The 22,423-nt window shown below is 39.1% G+C and overlaps 1 protein-coding gene across 5 annotated transcripts in view; it reads right to left on the bottom strand.

The window, feature by feature from the left end:
• Positions 1-22,423, bottom strand: part of LOC122563237 (neuron navigator 1) — a 653,551-nt gene that overhangs the window by 44,351 nt on the left and 586,777 nt on the right. For all 5 annotated transcript variants that reach the window (XM_087973627.1, XM_087973629.1, XM_087973628.1 and 2 more), the window contains 3 exons: positions 20,476-20,597; positions 6,142-6,317; positions 3,137-3,290 (listed from right to left, as the gene is read on the bottom strand). In XM_087973627.1, coding sequence (XP_087829753.1) covers positions 3,137-3,290; positions 6,142-6,317; positions 20,476-20,597 — 452 coding nt within the window. The remainder of the gene's footprint in view (positions 1-3,136; positions 3,291-6,141; positions 6,318-20,475; positions 20,598-22,423) is intronic.

Below are 22,423 nucleotides of genomic sequence, written 5' to 3'. Positions count from 1 at the left end.
AAAATTGTTAAAAAGGAAACCTATCCCCATAAAGTTACTGTGACCAAACTACGTAGTTGTAGTCACATAACTAAGAACATGAAGTCAATTACATTCCAATCAAACAGCATTGAATCTTCAAACTTTGGTTCACAAAATATAGATGAAAAAGTGGCACGCAAAGAAAATTCTCACTCAGTCACACTATCACAACTTTTAAAAATAAAATATCATTATGAGTCAGATTCAAGCAGATATCATTGTGCTCTGAGAAAAGTAGTCTGACATATTGTTCAAAATGTGAAGTACAAAGCCGCAGCAAAAATCTGTTTAATCAGATTATCATTATTCAACACACTTTGTTTTTAAAACATTTTTTCTCAGGATGTAGGCATTCTGAACAAAGGCAGCATTTATTGCTTATCACCAATTGCTGCGTAAATGGTGTTGATAGAACTAACAGTGATACCATCCTCAACTTTATTGATAATTGAAGAGAGGCCCAGGTAATTAAGTTGGATTGGATTTGTCCTACATTGTATGTACAGGACATACCTGGTGATTTTTCACATTGCCAAGTGTTGTAGATCCCCTGGCACACTGTGGCTCAGGGCACAGTTAGTTCTGGAGCAGATGTCTTCAGTACTATTTCTAAAGTGTTTCAGTGCCTAAAGCCTTTCCAGTATCAATGGACTTCAGTTATTTCTTGATAGCACATGGAGTGAACTGATTTGGCTGAAAATTACATGTGCGATGCTGGGGTCTTCAGGATTCAGAAGGGGATTGCGCTCTCCTCCCTTGATTGAAGGTAGATGCAAATGTTTCAGCCTTGTCTTATGCAGTGAGGTGCTCATCACCTCAATGGAGATCAGCTTACCATTTCACAACTAGATGTGGCAGTATTGCAAAGATTTGTCTGATCCATTGTTCGTGGGAGTACTGAGCTCTATCACATGCTCATTCTACTATTTGACATGCAGGTAATTTCACCTTCTCAAGGCTGATGCCAGATTTTTAGGAATGCTTGCTGCCCCTGGCACACCCTCCTTTCAGCCTTCATTGAACCAGAGTTAATCCTCTGGCATGAAGGCAACGCTAGAGGGAGAGATGTGTCAGATCATGAGCCCTAGGAAGTAGAGAACAAGAGTGGACTTGATATATGTCCATATATCCTTGAAGGTAGGACAAGTACATGAAGTGGTTCAGAAGGGATACAGGCTACTTGTCTTTGTTAGTCTAATCATTAAATACAAGAGAAACGATGAGATGTATAGAATGGTAGTCGGGTCACAGCTAGAATACTTTGTACAGTTCTGGTCATCACACTATAGGAAGGATGTGTTTCCACTAGAAAGGGTGTGGAAAAGATTCACCAGGATGTTGCCTGGGTTGGAGCAATGAAGAGAGACTACATGATAGGCTGGGCTTGTTTTCCTTAAGAGAAGAGAGGGGTAGGTGGGAGTCTGACTGACCTGTACAAAGTGCTGAGGTGTACAGTCAGGGTAGATATGGAGAAACTCTTCCTTTTAATAAATGGGTCAATTTGGCACAGTTAAGGTGATCCTTAGCAGGTACAAGAACTGAACCTGCATTGTTGGCACACCCTCAAACCACCTAACTGAGCTAACCAATCCCCTATAGGGAGTATGGCTACATTATGCTGGTACTGTCTGAGAGAAGATGTTAGTAAGAATGTTAATAGTGTTAAAGCAAGAAACATAATGGCTTGTGTTATCAATTTAACTATACTTTACAATGTGATCATGTCACGCCTGTTATATTGTTATATAACTTACGAAATACACACCGGAGGTGCCACATTAATTGTTGCACTGCAGTCAGGTGCCAAGCAAATCATCCCACCAGGCACATGGAGATTTGCAAGAAATATTCTCCAACAATCAATTTTGAAAGTCTGATTCATCAAAACTCACATTTAAACGAGACAACATAGCATGGACAGTGTTATAATAATACAAGAATAACTGGATGTAAATTTCTGACAACAGATTTCTGCACAGCAATTTTTGCTTTCATCTGGACTGTCAAGTACTGAATGAAGGAGGGATGTTTCTTCATGGGAGGGAAAAGAAAACCAATGGGTGGTCTGATCTTGGCTCCTCTTGCATTACTCTCAGGAATCAGTTGGAAGAGATTGCATGCAGCAGCCCACTGTTCTCTCAGCTGAGAAGCTGTGTATGGTAATTGGAAGTTTCAAAATAGCTTTTAAATGTGGGATGAACATGGTTGCCATTTCAGACTTTTCTCTCTGTAGAAACCTTTGGGATATACTAAAGGTAGGAAACCTGGTTGGGAGACTGGTTATGTTGTGGCATATATTGAGTGTAATTTTAATGACATGGATAATGTAAGGAAAGATGAGATGACATTATGAACAATGCTTTAAAAAGATTGTATTTCCTCACTACTGCAACGTCTCAATCTGAAAATTATTTCTGACATATTCACCAATGTAACATGTTTACACTGCATTTATCATCATGTGATGCAAAGTGCGTTACCATCTGGTGTATGTGCCAATGAGAGTTGCTTGATACTTAATCAACCTTTTTTTCAAAATGTCTTATTTTCAAAATTATTCCTTGCAGCAAGAATTAGATTTAAATCAGGTTGTGCTTCAGACTGAATCTTAGAAAATAATTTAGTTTGAATAGCCATTTGTTTCAAAATTCCAAAAACAACTTTCAACACAGTCTTTTTTCAATAATACTTCAAAATATACGAAAAACACTAATGGCATATCCAAAGGCAAATGTTAAATAAATCTGACAAACTGAATTTTGACTTATGACCATAATAAATTGAAACAGGTTCCCAACAACAAAAGCTGGTTAAAATATTTACAGATGCTGGTGGAGAAGATACCAGCTTGTCCCTCAAATCTTGCCAAATACAGGTGAGGGCTTATCCATTCATCGAGAACAGTATCTGTTGTTGTCAGATTCATGTGTCCTTCAGCAAGGCAAATATTAACTGCTTCCACCTTAAAAATGACAGGTTCGACAAAAACTCTTAATGTCAACTGTTCTTACACAATAGGCAATTTTGACCAAAAAGGTACTTCATAACCGGACAAAAGTAAGCATAGAGTCTGCATTTGTACAGGATTGATTCCCTCACTCAATAAGGAACATACCTGCATATTATGCATGGCTTCTCGTAACTGCTCCAGCTGGTGAGCTGAACTAAGAGCCTCAAGGCGGATATCTGTTAATTTCCTTTCCTTATCCCACAACTCATTCCGTAGGTTTGATACTTCCTTCAACTCAGGTTCACGGGAATCATAGACCCTGCATTAAAAACAGTTTACTTTCTTCTCAGGACAATAGCAGTGCTTTCACACCATATCAGAAATTTGAGTTAGAATGATGAGTTTGGTTAATTGCTGTCATTAATAAAATGAAACTCAAATGGGAACACGCAACAAGCGTAGGCTATTTAGTCCCTCAATCCCATTTTATCAATTAATGTAATCATGGTTTTTCTCTAACTTCATGAACAACTGTATTTATATAAAGCCTGTAACATTGTAAACATCCAAGATACTTCATAGTTGTACAATAAAACACAATTTTCACACCTAGTAATATAAAGAGAGATTAGGAGTTTTGCAATGTTCAAATACATAGCATTTAAGAAATAGAGAGAGAGAGACAGAGAAAGAGAGAGAGAGAGAGAGATACACATAGACAGATAAGTTGAGGGGTTTACAGGGTAAATTCTAGACATTCAGGTGTCAGCAGCAAAGCTAAGGCTCCCAGCGGTGTACTAATGGAAACAGGAGGTGTAAGCGCAGGGATACCAATGACCTTCACATGTTAGATTAGATTACTTTACAGTGTGGAAACAGGCCCTTCGGCCCAACAAGTCCACACCGACCCGCCGAAGCGTAACCCACCCATACCCCTACATTTACCCCTTACCTAACACTACGGGCAATTTAGCATGGCCAATTCACCTGTTGTAGGGTTGGAGGAAGGTACATACATAGATTGAAAGAGGCGAGGGCAACATTTGAACACAAGGATAAGAATTTTAAAATTGTTGCGTTGACAGATTAGGACAGTGATTGGTGAAGCCGAAACTCAGTGGTGAAACCACAAATCATGAAACTATTATCAGTCCTAATACTCCTTTTAATACTGCACTTATCCCTTTTCCAACTTATTTCCTTATTTACAAGCTACAGATGATGTAAGCACATATTACTTATTTGAACACATTTTCTGCAACACAACCTTAGCCTTGTGTTGTTTTGTTTCCCTTTCAGACCTTGAAAGATATGGCCTGCCTAGGTGCTCTAGGAACAGCAAGAGGAGAGTGATAATAAAGATATAACACTCACTGGATTATGTGTTTGCAGTTGCTAGCTCAGAGTTATATCAGACACTGCACAGATCATAAGAGGATAGATTAAGGATGGGATCTGCACATGGTCATGAGTAGACTGAAGGAAAACTAGGGACAAGGGACATATGGATGCCAGCTGGCTGAGGGCAAAGTTGCTCAACGTATTAGCTGAACAAGATTCATCTGAGACCTTTGCTTGTTCAAGGTGCAGAAGATGAGTATGTATAACAAAATATTCGTTTGGTTAGACCTTCGGCCTGCGACTGTTATACCTACTGTGTTTTTCCAGCCATTTGGTTTGTCTCCAGCACCACCTTATTTTTAATTTATTGTAATAATCTCTTTGCATCAATTAATTGGACTATAGGTCATTCTCTTCACTTATTATTCAGCTGTTGACACTTTACTCACACCGTCTGACACTTTTGATCACCTGCAAAGGCTTTTCATTCAGCCTGTTGACACTGCAATCACACTATTTGTACGATCTTTTGATCTCTCTGCCTGTAAATTCTGTGCTTCTATGTTTTTCTTCTCCTCTCCTGATGAATGGTCAGCACTCCAAAAGCTTGTGATTTCAAATGAACCTGTTGAACTATGACCTGGTGTTATATGATTTCTGACTTTGTCCACCCCAGTGCAACACTGGCACCTCCACCTCAAGAACTTCCACAGACTACCTGAAGAACTTCAAAAGATTTTAAAGCTGTCTAAGCTAATCAAAGCTTTGTTGCCAAACCACACATACCACCAATGACAGAACCCCAAATTTATTACCTGCAACAAAGATTTTGTTTGTCTTGAGCATACATCATTTAAGTGGTAAACATATCATTTATCACCACTGGATGCAGGCTCTCACACAAGGCAAGGTTTGGAAAACTTCACAATTACGAAATATTTTCTACCATTTCACATTCTAACATGGGGCGGCATGGTGGCTCAGTGGTTAGCACTGCTGCCTCACAGCGCCAGGGACCTGGGTTCAATTCCAGCCTCAGGCGATTGCCTGTGCAGAGTTTGCACATTTTCCCCGTGTGTGTGTGGGTTCCTCCAGTTTCCTCCCACAGTCCAAAGATGTGCAGGTTAGGTGGCCATGCAAAATTACCCAGAGTGTTCAGGACTGTGTAGGTTAGATGCAATAGTCAGGGGTAAATGTAGAGTAATCAGGACTGGGCTTGTGTTGCATATTCTTTGGAGGGTCGGTGTGGACTTGTTGGGCCAAAGGGCCTGTTTCCACACTGTAGGGATTCTAAGATTCATAATTAAGAAAGGAATCAATGACCCCGCACCAAACCCCCACAATCCCACCAAGAACCTCTGCAAGTATAGTTCTTACGATTCAATGCTTCGTGACAAATAAATCAAATCAACACATAAGGCAAACAAGCTTCATTGCATCCAATGAGGCATTAAGCAAAGGTTTCATTTACCCTCACTGTAAAAGATCCCACAGCACTGTTTGCAGAAAAACAAGGATAATATTTATCCATCAAAGAACACCGTTAAAAGGGATTATTTGGTGATCAGCATAATTCTTTGAGAGAGTTTGCTGTTTAAATTGGCAGGTGTGTTTCGTACATTTGAACAATGTCTACACTCTAGAAGAATTTCACTGGCTGCAAAGCAGTTTGTGAAGTCCTGAGGTCATGAAAGGCGTTACATAAGTGCAAAGGTTTACATGTCAATTGAATAAAATTAACTCCACAAGTCAATTATAATAGTTCAATATATTCTATATGAACAGCTAATAGAACTGCGAGCAAAAAAGCTGAAAATAGTTTTATTTACTCAGTGGATGAATGTGATGGTTTGGTGGAGGCTGATGAATCTGCATCTTCACGCTGTACTTTAGGGGAAGATGGCACCGAAGAATCGGGTGTTGCTATTTCTTCAATGTCGGAATAGGAAGATGCTGATTTCGGAGCCTTTTTGAGGGTAAAGGCTTGCTTAAATGAGCTTCGCAACTGAAAAATAAAGTAAAATTTAACAGCATGGAACAGCATTGCTTAGAAACATACAAAGGAAACAATGTGCAAATATAATGGGCTTCATTTCTGTGTCTGCATCTTCTGTTTGTGGAAGGTAAAACAAAGAAAAATGAAATAATTTTTAAAAATATACAATCTATAGGTATCAAGTTCATTTCTGTGGAAATCTCAGCAGGCCTTTAAAATGATGGGAAGATGTTTTTTTTAAAACTAGAGAAAGCTTCAAAAATTTGTTTTCCTTTTTCAAACATTTACTTTTGTCAAGAGTATTCACTGAGCGAGGTAAATTGTTCTGGGACATGAAGTCCGACATATCAATGTGCCGTATGCTTTATCAGCTGTTTCCAACTTCAGAATATTGTATTTTAAATATTCTCTGAATCTCAATAAGGGAATGCCACGAAGGAATCCTAATTGGCAAAATTTGGCAAAGCTGACTCAATGGTCGCAGAATATGAACTGAGGAGTCTCACATTTTAAACCCAAGCCTGTGAGGTAATGTCCAATACTTTAGATGTCTGACTATCGTTGACCCTTTAGTTTTACTTGAGTGAAATAAACACCACTTTGTTCTCCTAAAGATTATGCACCTTTGCTCTATGTCTGCCAAACTCAACCTGCAGCAGAAGTGGAATTAGCAGTTTTACAAGCCCCAATTTAGATCTGTCAAGTTGATTTGAATTTAAAATGATTGTCCAAAAAGTTATGCTGTAGTAACATACATAAAAGTAATGACATTTATGCTACACCAGGGAGCTAAGTAAGTCTCAGGCACATATTGTAAAATACTTAGATGTAAAAATGTAACAACTTTAGTAATACACAACATTACAAAGGAATACAAACTGGAGTGACACATGATGATTTTAGGGCTGTCATGACATGGATTCTTTGAGCTTCATTATAGACTTTCCCTCAAGAAACAAAGCACATTCTCTAAACCCTATAGGGATGCAATACAATACATCATATTCAAAAATATGCACATCAAATTGCAATGAATGCTTTGTAGATGGCACTTAAAAGCAAAAACAAAAGTTGATGGAAAAGCTCAGCAGGTCTGGCAGCATCTGTGAAGAGAAAGCAGGTCCAGTGATCCTTCCTCAGAACAGTTTTCTCAATGGACCCAAAATGTTAACTGTGATTTCTCTTTGCAGATGCTGCTAGACCTGCTGAGCTTTTCCAGCAACTTGTGTTTCTGATTTACATCTGCAGTTCTTTTGGTTTTAGGAAATAAAAACGTGTTTGAAATACGCTGGAATCCTGAGGCATGAATTTTTTGTCCAACCACATAATTGTTCATGTAAGATTCCATTTTGTCATTTGCATGTAATTAGTTTACTGTGAACTGCAATGGAATAAACACAGAACAAGCAGAATTCCTGGATTACAATGGGTACAATTGAAAAGGGATGCACAGATCAAAAAAACAAGTTTTCTATTTTTTTCTCTACTGGTTGTTCACTGAATCAGGTGAACGCCAAATTGAATGTGTTTAACACTGAATGGCAATAGAAAGAGAATTATAACCTATCTGTACTTTCCATTTGTATTAATTTTAAAGTTCAATCATAATCAAAGTATCTGCCTGACAACAAAGCAGATGGTTAATATTGGGTTAAAGGTTCAGTGAGTCTTCTATTTTGGGATTTGCGTCTTGAGCCACAAATACTGTGGATGTGATTTATATCCTAGCACAATTTAATTCACAATTTTTTAAAGCCAGAAATGAGATGAGGAGGAAATGTATCTATAGAAACAAAGGCAAATGTGTCAAACTTCAAATAAAACATTGGAAGTTCAGTCAGAGTTCCTGTGAACCATCCCAACCCATTGGGTTGGAATGACTCTATTCATCCTGTGAGCAGTGGGTAATAATAGCTGCTTTGATCCAGGAGGTGCTGGTTGGCTTAACTAATGGCTCTGATAACTCCTTTTCCTTCTGCTGCTGGGTTAAGAGATTGAATAGTCAACTCCCTGTTCAGGAGCAAAACAAAAGAAGATTAAGATATCATCAGTGAGTCAATTCAGAGAACGGCTGCCAAAGGAGACATGTAGGAGACAAGATGCCATTAGGACGACAGCTGGGAAAATCAGTGATAAGGCAGACTAGAACAAATCAACTAAGCCTACTAACAGGGTAGCCATAGCATCCTTTATTGCTTCATGTGTTGAAGGAGGAATCATAAAATAAGTTAATCATCGAAAAGTATTATGCTGTTCTGTCAATTAAAATCCATGAACAAAGCCAGCTTCTTTATGTTTCATTGACTTTATTTGACCAGGACATGCGTTGGCTCTATCTTAGAAGACTGAAGTATTACACAGAGTTTATATGAAAGGTTATGACATCCAGTTTCTTTTATAACATGAAACTATTATTGTTACAATCCCAAGTCACGCTATTAGAATACTACATATTACTATTCATGATTGTAAAGATACCAAATCCAGTACATGAGACTATTAATTCTGTTCTGAGGGAATAGTCTGAGCAGATCTGAAATTTTTTAACTGTGCAGTGCATTCACTTTGTTTTCATACAATTTGTGTGTATACAGGGGAATCTGTGAAACTTATTCATGCCACACAACAGCTCAGGAGAATTTTGCTGGGCAGGCAAGTTAATCAGGTTGTAAAGTATTTCATAAGGTGCTTGTAAACCAACCTAACTAAATACCTGAATCTTTTGAGACTTTCTGCAAACTGATACAAATTGTGTAGTTTGAACAAATAAATACAACTTCAACATCGAAAATTTTCCATGTACTAATGAGCAGTTTAAGCAGTAAATTTCAAGCTGGGGCATACAATTGGTTTTTTAAAAAAGAAAACTCCAGGTCAGAAATTGACAGATGGTTAAATTTATTTGAGAGATTGAAGCTTATTGGTTAATGTGTACAGCTCTGTTTCTAATAAAGTCCAAGGGATGAAATTCAACATAAGCTCTGGGATGAATACATCACATTATTTCCAGTAGACTTTCTGAAGATAATGAGAGTTACCCAAATTTGATTACGTTTAATGCATGTTGAAACCATCAGGTCCACACCTCAGTCCTGATTGAAGGGTTTATGGGGATGGACAGTTTGGAAGTGGACAGGTATGAAAGTTCTTAATGCTAATTCGGATGTCTACCATCATTCTGATGTTTGGTTATTTTTGTGGGGATGAGACAAACAATAGGTAATGTGTTAGTGATAAGCCCCATTCCTGTATCAAATTTGTCACTGTTGTCGAATTTCCCATTGGGGAACCTACTTGCAATCCTGAACTGATCATGAACCCACTTACTGGACATTAACTAAATTGACACTTTAATAGTAGCAATGGGCAACTATTTCCCTTCTGAACTAGTTCTGAAAAAGGGTCGCAAGACCTGAAATGTTAACTCTGCTTTCTCTGCACAGATGCTGCCAAGTTTCCCCAGAAATTTCTGTTTTTGTATCGGTCTCCCTTGCATGTCTGAGTCCTGACTCTGGGGGTGAAAATCCACTCTGTCATGTGCTCATCTATCAGCATCTAAAGTATTTACTCACGCAGCAGGATGCCAAAATACCACCTCACCCCAGAAATGCATGAACGTGTTTATGATTCAGCCATTTTACAAAAGAGGTGATGATTCCATCTTTGGCTGTTGGAACATATATTCCTTACTATTAAAACTTACACTGTCCTCCCTACATACTGACACCATCTCACACAAATCCAAAGCAAATTGCCTGTTATGGGAAATAATATGTGAAATCTCCACTCCATCACTGCACTCAACCAATTATAACAAAAATCCTCAGTCTCACATCCCAACCCAACAGCACTTCTAGTAAGTGAGCAACACTTTACATCATCTTGCCATTCGATACATTAATTACTCTCATTTATAATTAGCTTAATTATTCACTAAAATATAGAAATTAGTGATTCACTAAATCAGTTACTCACTCCATGTAGCTTAATGCAGTTTGCAAATTAATGAAATTGTATCACATTAATTACCATATTCATACAAACCCAAATTTACAACATTTTATACATATTCAATTTGTTGTCAAACTTAATTAACACATTCATACAAATTATGACAAAACGAGCCATTCAGCTCAGTTAGTCCATTTGGTCTTTATCCTCACCCTATGTAAATTATTCCAATGTGCCTATTCTCTTCCATTGCTCTTATTCCTTCAAGTACCTACATAACTGATGCTGAAAGGATTCCATAACCCCTCTTGATCACTAATCATTGTTGTATTCCACACTCTGTGGCCGGTGAAAAAAATGGTACGATCAGTGAATGAGTCAACCAGTGCATGGCTGTGAAGCCACAACATATTTAATTTCTCTAGAGCCGTAACTGCCTCAGATCACAGCTAGTTCAGAGAGTTGCTGATCACCCTGATAGCCAGTAGCTGTCCTGCCGCTTCAGTGCTACCAGAAACAGTAGTCACAATAAATAGTCAGGTCTCTTCCCTCTACCCTCTCTTAGGCTGGAACAATACTCTGCCTGTGATCTACTCAGACATTCTTAAGGTTTTAACACAATATTCCTGCTTGTTTATTCAATGACTTTAGTCATGATAGGAGAAAGTGAGGACTGCAGATGCTGGAGACCAGAGTTGAAAAATGTGGTGCTGGAAAAACACAGCAGGCCAGGCAGCTTTAGTCATGATAGCCAATGTTTTGTAAATTACTGTATTATCTTACCACTGGTAAGGATCAGTACAAATAGACCCCAACTCCCTCTGCACCTGCACACTTTTTAGAACTATGACATTAAGTTTATATTGTCTCGCCCTGCTGTACTGGATTCAACCTTCTACTTGTCTAGCTGACTCGCTAATATGTGAATTTATGCAGTCATCATAAAGTTCTGAGATTTTACTTTATATTCCAATAACCAATTATATCTTGTGTTAAAAACCAGTGGTTGCAGGACCCATTCTTTGTGGATCATGACCTCATCCTTCAATCTAAAACACAGACAATAATTTATCAGGACTGTTTTTTTTGTCGTCAACCCAAAATTTATCCAAGCTGACAATGACCTCCCCATTTAAACTGTACCCCAGTTTAGGTGGCCATCTTTTTTGTGAAATTTTATCAAACGTTCTGATAAAATATCCATCAACATTCTCTGTAACTTCATGAAGCAAGATCAACCGTACTGGCCAAATCACAATGTGCCTTTTATAAATCTCTGTTGGTTATAGAGTCAGAGATCTACAGCACAGAAAAAGGCCCTTCGGTCTATTAAGTCCAATCCCACTTTCCAGCATCTGCTCCATGGCCTTTTATGTTTTGAAGAGAAAATGAGGTCTGCAGATGCTGGAGATCAGAGATGGAAATGTGTTGCTGGAGAAGCGCAGCAGGTCAGGCAGCATCTAGGGAACAGGAGAATCGACGTTTCGGGTATTAGCTGAAGAAGGGCTAATGCCCGAAACGTCGATTCTCCTGTTCCCTAGATGCTGCCTGACCTGCTGCGCTTCTCCAGCAACACATTTCCACCTTTTATGTTTTGGCCTTGCAAATGCATGTCTAAATGCTTTTTACAAGTTATGAGTGTTTCTGCCTCTACCATGACCTACAAGCAGACAGTTCCAGATTCCCACTGCTCTCTGGTTGAAAAGAACGTTTCTAACATTTCCTCAAAACCTCCTGGCCCTTAACATAGATCAATGCCCCTGTCATTGATCTCTCCAGTAAAGGGAAACATTTCTTCCTGTGTACGTTCTTCTGTTTTATGCATCTCAATCACGTTCCCCCTCAGCTTCTGAAGCTCCAAGGGAAACAGACCCAGTCTATCCAATCCCTCTTCAGAACTGAAACTTTCTAGCCCAGACTACATCCTGATAAATCTCCTCTCCAGCTCTCTCACATCCACCCTATAATGTGGATTCCAGAACTGCACACAGTGTTCTAGCTGTAAATGATATAACTTTTTTATACAGTTCCAGCATTACCTCCCTGCTCTTAAACTCTATACGTCAGCTAATAAAAGCAAGTATTCCATATGCCTTCTCAACCACTTTACCTGTCCTACCACCTTAAAGAACTAGTGGACTTGCATATCAAGATCCCTCTGGTCCTTGGGGATTCCCTGGGTCTGACTGTCCATCATGTATTCCTTTGCCATGTTTGACCTGTCTGACTGCATTACCTCACATTAATCCAGATTGAGTTCCATTTACCACTGATCATCTGACCAGACTGTCTATATCCTCCTTTAATTTAAGTCTATCCTTGTCATTATTTCCCATTTGACCAATTTTCATATTATCTGTGAACCTACTAATCAACTCTTCTACATTCAAGTCTAAGTCATTTATGTATACCATAAATACCAAGTACCTCACTTGATCCCTGTGGAACTCCACTAGACACATGTTTCCAGTCACAAAAACACAGCTCACCCACACACTCTGCTTCCTGCCTGTCAGTCAATTAGCCAAATATCCTTAGACTCCATGGGCTCTTACCTTTGCTATCAGCCTCCCAGGTGGGATCCTTTCAAGAACCTTCCCTCTTCGAAAAATTCAATCAAGTTGATCTGACATGACCTCCCATTAAAACCCATGCTGACTGTTCTTGATTAATCTTTGCCTCTCCAAGTGTAGATTAATCTGTCTCCCTGTATTGCTTCCAATAGATTCCCCACCACTGAGCCCATCAACCACTTAGACTGACAGGCCTGTAGTTTCCTGGTTTATCCTTTGTTCTCTTCCTTTCTCTGAATTAATGCAAATCTCTTTAAATGTTTGTTGATATTTTCCTGGACTATTGATTCTAAAGGAATTAAAGATCCTGATGGAAAATTTTAACATGGGTGAGCAAAAGATGGAAGTGTGTCAGCCTCAAACTGCTCAGCTCTTACTGAGGCAGGACAATGGTCAAGCGGTTAAATCAGCCCCAGAAGGTGGGTTTGCATTCTGGATGGCTTAAATCAAGGCATCCACACTCATCAACTTGGTTTGCAGGTTTAACTGTGGCCGACTGTGAATCCCAGGGCACAGTAAACCCAGAAGTTGTGATAAGGTGGAGACAGCCTCAGGAAGGTGCTAAATATCTTCCCAACAATATTTGTTGGTTTTCCTGGGGACGTTTGTTCCTCCTGACATCAAGCTCCTGTCCCCTCAATTGATCCAACCCAAAGATGTTAGGAAATATGCCTATACATAAAGGGTGGAGGAAGTTTGGAGTTCTGTTCCACAAATGGCAGCTGATACTAAATCGGTTGTTAGTTTTAAATTTGTATGAAGGGATATGGGCCACAGATCAGCCATCATCTCACTGAATGGTGGAAAAGGCTAGAAAGGGTGAATGGTCTTGTCCACTTCTTATGTAACCCTGTTTATCCTGGAATTATGGTCACATTGCAAATGTATTTATTTGTTCTCATGATAGATTCTGTTTATTTTATCTTAAGCCATGCAAGGGCTGTAAATATGTACTTTGCGGGAACACAGCAACGGCTGAGAAAATTAAATTGAAAATTCAGACCTTTGTTTTCAAAGAAGATCAGAAATAAAATAATACAGTTTTAACACAAGACATTCATGACAGCCCTAACTGTGAAATTACCTTAAACAGCAAACAGAGTGCAACAAATAGATCATTATTGAAATATCCAATTCACTCTGTTCAGTGATAGCAATGAATGCATATAATTCATACATATTGGTTATACCTACTCTTAAAGCACTTGTTATGAAATACAATCACATTCATTACTTAAATTTCACAACTTAGTAATGTGGAATTAATACCCTGGTAATGGTAGTCATGGCAATTCCAAAACCAGTAATAACAAAAATTTTGCACAAAGCTACAAAGCAGTCAATAATGAAATGCTATGATACATAAATAACAAGCTATTAAACCACGGGGATATATATTATTACTGAATTGTGAAAGTAGTTCAAAGTGCTTTAAGAGTCTTGATGGGTCTGATGGATTCAGATGTCAGTGAATGGCATTCATCCAGACTGGATGTATTATGCGATTTCCTCACATGGTTGACATATTGAGAGCACTTACCTCATAAACCTGAAAAAAAGTTTGTGTCAGCATGGGAGGAAGAACAAAGCAATACTTGTTACCCTTAGCATGTATTTCATTAATCCAAATGAAGTTTGGTTTTTTGATTATGAGATTTAACTGTCTACTATAATTTTGATTGAAAAACATTTGCTCATTTATAATCATTTCTTCTGAACTATAACCATATTTTTAAAAATATGACACTTTTCCTTTACTAAATTACTTAGTTACTAGTGAAAGTTTTGTACGCACAATTGGATTTCAAGTTGACTTGATATTCACACTGCATTACAGCCCCATTTGTAAAATCTAGATTACTGATACTTAAATTTTGTCATCTGACTTCAACACCAAGGACTTTCATAGACTAATACAGTTCTAAAAATGAAAAACCATTGACTTAAATGGTCACAGTGATCAGATAAACACACAGTTTAGGCAAAATTCATGAAGTCAATGTGAAATAGACAAAATAATCTGAACTGAAATTAATATTTTGGGAAAGATGTGGCTCACCAATTAGGCATGAAAAGGTCACCATCGCCTATTTTGATTAATACCTGTATGATAAGTTTCACATATTGGAGATGAAAGATGTCATGCGCAATTATCAAGCTGAAAAAAAATGAACTCAGGCATTGATGTCAACAAACCAGCCAGTATTTCACAGAACTGCATTTGGTACAGCAGTGGAAATGGATTTGTGTTTGCAGAATTTGAGAAAGTGCTTTTTCTCTCTCTGCCTTTCAAAGAACACAGCCCTAGTAAAACACAAATTGGAAAGGAACTGCTGGTAACGGAGAACTTAGAGATCTGCAATATTCATGAATAATGTTGATTCAAGACACTGCTAATCAACTGTGCTCTCAGGTTAAAACCTTATACCTCAAGGGAACCAAAGACCTTAAATTATATTTTGATTTATCTTTCTTTTGCACTGGATATTATCCCTCTAACTCCATACCTGTATGTATGTATACTAGACATAGTCTCTGTTATTTTACTTGGGGTTTGTTCGATAATAAGCCTGTTATTTCCTTCATTCAAGAAAAACTTGGAATTGGCTTTCTAAAAACTTCATTCGGGGGGAAGGTGTTGCTGGTTAGGTCAGCATTTACTGCCAATCCCTAATTGCTCAGAGAGCAGTTAAAAGTCAAACACATCGCTGTGATTCCAGGCCAGACCAGGTAAGGAAGGCAGTTTCCTTCCCTAAAGGACATTAATGAACCAGATGAGTCTTTCTGACAATCAACAGTGGATTCAAGATCATCAGTAGATGCTTAATTTAGGACTTTTATTAAATTTACATCCCATCATCTGCTGTGGTGGGATTCGGGTCCCCAGAACATTACGTGGGCATCTGGACTAACAACCCAGTGATAATACCACCAGGCCATTGCCTCCTTACCAATATAGTAAACATCAAATAACTGCATGTTTATTAAAGAGAGTTCTAGCCTTGTTCTACAAAATCATAGGGCTATGTTTTAACCAGAAATAAGCCAAGGATTATTTTAATTGAGTTTCTTTTCACAGATTGAGTGAGTATTCCTGAGCGATCATCCCAAACTCACTCCATTAACTACCCACCAAGTTTTGATGCTATTCTGATTCTCTACTTTGCCGTATGCAGAAGTACTCATTGCTGCTGGGATATTCTGGGATCCCTGTAGTCAAATCTAACAGGCTGTCACACAGTCAGTCAGTCAATCACTGGCAGTCTGGAGCTGCCCAGCACATATGGAGACATTCACTTCAGAGGTGGCAGTCAAGGGGAGATTGGCACACTACCATGCATAGGCACCTGGATCTCTTGGTAGACAGCATGGAGAGGAGTGATGTGTTCTTCCCTCAGGACCAGCAGAGGATGCCATGACAACAGACCATGCCAATCCAGTCAATGGTTACCATCAGGATCAGTGCAGTCTCCAGAGTTATGAAAAAACAGGGGAAGCATAGGAAGAAGGTTGATGACTTCCTCCGCTCTGCCAGGGAAAATCACACTACCTTTATGTGTTACCTCCCAATCATTTGACCTCTGCTCTATACCCATCTCCCACCAAGGCTCACGTGCTACCGCTCTGTTACAAGCAACACGTGGACGGCACAGCGGCTCAATGGCTAGCACTGCTGCCTCACAGTGTCAGGGACTAGGGTTCATTTCCTGCCTCAGGAAACTGTCTGTGTGGAGTTTGCACATTCTCCCCATGTCTGTGTGGGTTTCCTCCTAAAATCCAAAGATGTGCAGGTCAGGTGAATTGGCCATGTTAAATTGCCCATAGTGTTAGGTGCATTAGTCAGGGGTAAATACAGGGTAGGGGCATTGGTCTGGTTGGGTTACTCTTCGGAGGGTCAGTGTGGACTTGTTGGGCCGAAAAGCCTGTTTCCATACTGTAGGGAAGCTAATCTAATCTTCCCTCTCTCGTTTTCACTCATTCCAAACCACTCAATATTAAACATGCATGGCCTCTGCTCTAGCCCACTCACTCAAGACAACTCATCACCTTACTTGAAGCACACGCAATTACAATGGTAAATGCAAAGCTGGCACATGGTGCTGGTATAAAGCAACATGTTCCCCCCTATTGACAGATGACTGCTGAAAACCATGCCAGGCTACCTGGCTTTGTGTCCATACGAAACAGCAAGGCAAGATGGAAGTCATGTGAGCATCTAAGGGAGAAAGTGCAAATAGGAAAGACAAGGGAGGAATACTTTGAACACTGAGGTAGGCGCTAAGTGAGTTAGCTAAAAGAGAGGGTTAGCAGCCCTGAGGTCCAGTCTGGTCCATTCTGTATCTGTCCCAGCATGCACAGCATCTTTGCGGCAGCATTCCAATGAGAGGTGTTGGTGAACTCCAGAGCGCAGCATCGAAGTGCAGCAACATGTTGCAAGTGGTTTGGAAATGTGCCATCATGATGTGTGGAAACTGGTACATATCAAATACCAAGGTCTGTGGACACAAGATGTGTGCAATCATTACCCATGAAGTGTGTCTTGGTGGTGCCTGGTGTCCAAGGGAGGTCTGGGGTTGGCAGGTACTTGTATGTCAGGAATTCTTGGTGTCTAATTTTTATCTGGCAGGTGGGCGAAAGGAGACTGTGTACAAATGAGTTAAACCAATGAAATTAACCAATAATGATGGTGACAATAAGTGAATATCCATGTTAGTGAACCTCTTATTGCACACTACTGAGAATCTTATCTTAAGATCCAGGTCTTAGTTGGAAATTGCAATGTTTTTGGTCTTAATGAAAAGAAAGCCCCTTTGGATAACATGCCTGAATTCCTTTTCCAAATTTCTCACCATGCCATTCAAGCACTGGGAATATTCTGTGTCATTGTCAACTTGGAAGACTGAAAAGTAAGGAGCCAATTCCACCCTGGCTCACCTGATCATAACAAAAAAAGGAAACTATGATTTGAAGGACATTTCTAATTTGATGGAGATCAGCAACTTAATTTGTGTGCAGTTCGGAGTTGTTGCTTCTAAATTAAGGAAATCTCAAACTAATCACATTTCTGCAAAGGTTCAAACCTCAGTTGTAAGGCAAATGCCAGCATCTATTGGAAGGTTACGAGGGATTGCATGAAATGTTAACTTAATTTGCTTTTTCAAAAGCATAAGCAGAGGCAAGGTTCTGGGTCTGTGCCCAGATATACTGGAACTTTTGGCATATTAGAAAAGCAGATATATCAAAACATGTCAAAGTTCATTGAGTTAAATGAATGACAGAAAATCAGAAGATGTCTGCTATAGGTATTTACTTAATGCTCTGATACCTGCTGCATTTGTTTGTTCCATTAATTAGATGTAAATGCAAGAAGATCTCCCATATGAGGGCTAGTTATGTTCTCAGTTGTAAGGTCTTGCAGGAATTACTGGCAAGAGCAGTAGTATAAAGCTGACAAAACTTGGTTAGGATGATTTATTCTGCAATAAACTTTATTGAAGGTACTTTGGTTTCTCATGCTCCTTGGAAAATTAGGTAACCCCCAATTTCCACAAACCCATCATTAGAAGCAGCGACAGCACCCACCATTTAAACAAGTAGCAATTAGATTGGAAAAGAAAAAAAATGGAAGGGTTTCAAATGTTAGTGGCAATTCAATTTGTGTTTCTGTATGATGATTTAGAAATCCACACCAAAATTTGATGTGTGCACTTAATGACATGATCAGTTCAAATCACTCTCCCAATTGCCTGGAAAATCTGACATTTGGAAATGCTTAAGTGAACTGAGACCAAAATTTATGCATATGGGATTCATTTCAATAATGTGCAGCAGTATGTAAAACAGAAAAGGTCAATTTTATTATTAAAATGAAATTATATGGGCAAACATAGGTATCCTTCAAAATATTGTTTGAAGCTATTTGATATGCCATCGATATTATAATCATGCATCTCAGTCACATTCCACAGATGTACCTTTTAACATTATGGTGTTAGTGGAGACCATGAGAGGAGTAAGAAACTGAGCAGCATAGAGGGAATTTCTAGAGTTTCTGATGGGCTAAATATAAACACTTCGCTGCATGCCTTTAAAGATGTGGTTGACAGTATAAAACATGAATGTTTAAAAGTAATAACCTTAATAAATTATTGTTAACTCTTACTGACATCACAATTCTAGTCTGGAGTGGCATAGCAATAGTGAGTAGTTGTTTAATCAGATCTGCAACTTTATTTAAGTGAATGAATTAAGAAGTTTCATTCACGTGTCATTTTCATCAAAATGTGACAGATGTGTTCTAAACTAAAGATTTTTCTTTCTTCTCAAGCATGCAACAGTAAATTAAGAATTATGTTTTCTTAGTATCACTCATATAGAGTGGAATATAATTCATCGCCCATGCACTGATTAAGTTCATAGTAGTAAGCCTCACAAATGTTCTTTCTGCCTGGCTATCAACTGAGGCCTTTAAAAGCATCAACTAGCTGTTGGCAATAATCCAATGGTGATTGGGTAACTTCTCATGCAGAGGGAGGTAAAACAAACTCCCCATCCTACATCAGTGGACTGAGACTCAGCAACAACCCTAGCCCTCAGACAGGACATTTAAACAACAACCACTGCCTCCCTAGCCTTTGCTTGGCTGACAGCTGTTGGCATTCAGGACTTAGACCCATAGAAAAGGTACAGCACAGAAGGCCCATTAAGCCCATCTTGTCCATGCTGACCCAAAGACACCCAGATGCCCTCTCTAATCATGGTGTCGGTTCTTGGTTCCTTGGGAAGAGCCAGGCTGTCCAATTAAGTGCCTGAGAGGGATACCATTTGGCAGGTTTTCTTAAAAGAGATAAGTCAAGGCTCTCCAACAGGTAGATGAGACCCTGTCACCTCCATTAAATCCAGATTGTGGTTGTTCCTGAGGAAGAATCAATGTCCAGAAGGATGAGCTAACATTATGTGCCATTTTTCACTTTTGTTTGTAAAACCTGCAGCATTTTACTTTACTGTGATTCTCTTTTTCATTTTACATACTTTGTCTTGATATGGTTTAAACTTGTTTTTTTTTAGGCTGCATGGTGCTATTACAGATTTTACTCACATTTGTTTAATAATCACATCAATATACAAAATGTTGTTTCATGTATTATCAATAATACATTTTACCCTGTAAAATGTTCATGTAGGATGTAGAGCTTAAAAATATTACTTCTTTATGTGTTCTTACATAAACATTGACAACAATTGAATTATTTTGGAAGATGTTGATATATCTAATGGGACATCAAGACACAATTTTAATGGACTGCAGCAGGACGTCTGTTTTCATACCACAGCTGTGCACAATAGCCTGAGAAAATGGTTAATGTTTTGATATGAATGACATCAGCTTAGAGACTGGAACCAATTTACTAGCTCCTGAAGCTCAGTGTTACCCAGTTCCATAAAATAACTCAGCATGAGCATTTTCTAAAATGTCCAGCTCCGGTGGCAGGTTATTATCCAAAATGAATGGGTTTTACACATGGCTGTACTTGGTGACACTAACAGCAGAGGGTACACTTTCTGTGTATGAGCAGTCAATCTAGACAGGTGTCAAGTGTATCACATTTGACCTTCACGTAAAGAGAAATGCATGAACTTACCCAGCTTTTCTTCTTCTTCTTTTTGGCATCAGCATCTTTACCACTCCCTATGCTGGAATGGCTTGTTATGCTGTTGAGACTGGAGATACTGTCTGATGAATTCTGCCTTTTTATACGCAATTCTGTTAAAAGAAGACGATATAGTGGAAGCACGTTACAGCTATCTGTTGACAAAGTAGATCCTTTTCAAGGGAAATTTTGAATATTTCTCATTTATCCCACAGTTAACATTTGTTCTTTTACCAAAATCTTAGAAAGATATGTTAAACCAAAATCTCAATCAATCTTTTCTGAGATCATTCAATGTAATAAGATAATTGACACACAAATTCACATTTCAGCTGGTGAGTTAAGTTTCAGAAATATTTTGGCATTTAGTCCAGTTAACATAGCTCAAGTTAAGCCATAAAATGCTACACTGTAATTAAAGTTACTGTTGTGTAGGGTTTTGCATTAACAAAGATACACAGTTTGTAAGCAATATTTTCTGTTGTTATGATGCGTGGCAACATGTTTAAGCATAGCGGGAGGATTTGTTTAGTTTCTGATTTCCAATTGAATTATAGACCACACACTAAGGACTGAACTTTCCAGCCCAGGTCTGCCATGAGCCAGAGTGAAATTTCTCACATGTCCTTTCACTTTTCACTTCAGTAATTTACATGGTCACATGGTCAGAGAATTGTTCATCACTGGTGAGACTGATGGAGTCACACACCTTTGTTACCATATTTTAGATTATAAGTTGTGCACTACTTCAGATATTGCAAGACAGGAATGACCTCTTGAAGTGAGGTTCTTTGAATCTGCAAACATTTTAAATGAAAGACAAGCTAGCTCTCCACTTCAAGGACATGAATCTGGTGGTGAAGAGAAGGTCAATTCTTTGCACTGCTGACTGTCATGCCAACAGACACAGCCAGCCTAGGCAGTGGCATAAGACAGAGTTGTGACCTGTAGTAATGCCACAAGATGATCAATGATCACCTGCAACCCGCCCAAGGTAAGTGCCACAGTCCTTTTTACTACCTCACACTCAAAACCAGCATTTATTACGTCTAACTCAGCACATGCATCTTACCAAGGCTGAGGGACTACAATCATCAGTATTGCACGCACCATGTCCACTGAAGGGCTCTCACCCACCTCCGTGTCCAGTTACTAACTGTACTGGCCCTCTGCACTTCCTACCCCCTCACTGAGACGTGTCACTGTGTCTCCTGTTCACGCATGACCACTAACTGCTCTTGCATTCACTCCCATTATACTTAATTTCTTTGCCTCACTGCAGGGTAAAAACTGCACCACTTGGTCTGATGTCTCAACAGCGTTCTGAATGACCTACTTGTAATTTACTGACTCCTTTCATGTTGCTGGAAAACCGCAGCAGGTCAGGCAGCATCCAAGGAACACGAGAAGGGCTTATTCCTGGAGAAGGGCTTATGCTCGAAACGTCGATTCTCCTGTTCCTTGGATGCTGCCTGACCTGCTGCGCTTTTCCAGCAACACATCTTCAGCTCTGATCTCCAGCATCTGCAGTCCTCACTTTCTCCTCTGACTCCTTTCATGATCTGCAAGGCTGACTGTGGCCAACGCCCCAGGACTTGAATAGGACAAGCTCACTGACTGAGATGGTAAATTCCCAACTTACAAATCCCTATAACCCACTAAGGTTCCTGTTATGGATCACACTAACCCCCCCCCCCCCCCCCACCCCCATAAATATATAAAGGAAATGGCCTAGACCCTAACTTTTTCTTATCAAAAAGGCAAACGTAAGGGACTGTGTTCCAGATGTAATCTGATTGGTTACACTACTTGGTTTTAAGCAAAACACGCTTTATTCTTGTTCTACAGTTAAAATACAAACAAATGAAATAAGAATTGGTCTAGGTTTAATTTTATTGGAAAACTTAACAGAATAACAGATTGTTTAACTCCTAAACAA

The sequence above is a fragment of the Chiloscyllium plagiosum genome, unplaced genomic scaffold (assembly GCF_037043375.1).
Source record: "Chiloscyllium plagiosum isolate Xiang-an unplaced genomic scaffold, Cpla_swu_hap1 HiC_scaffold_26, whole genome shotgun sequence".
Classification (NCBI taxonomy): Eukaryota; Metazoa; Chordata; class Chondrichthyes; order Orectolobiformes; family Hemiscylliidae; genus Chiloscyllium; species Chiloscyllium plagiosum.
The sequence above is the reverse complement of the archived record's forward strand: the minus strand, read 5'-3'. Positions and strand labels throughout refer to the sequence as shown.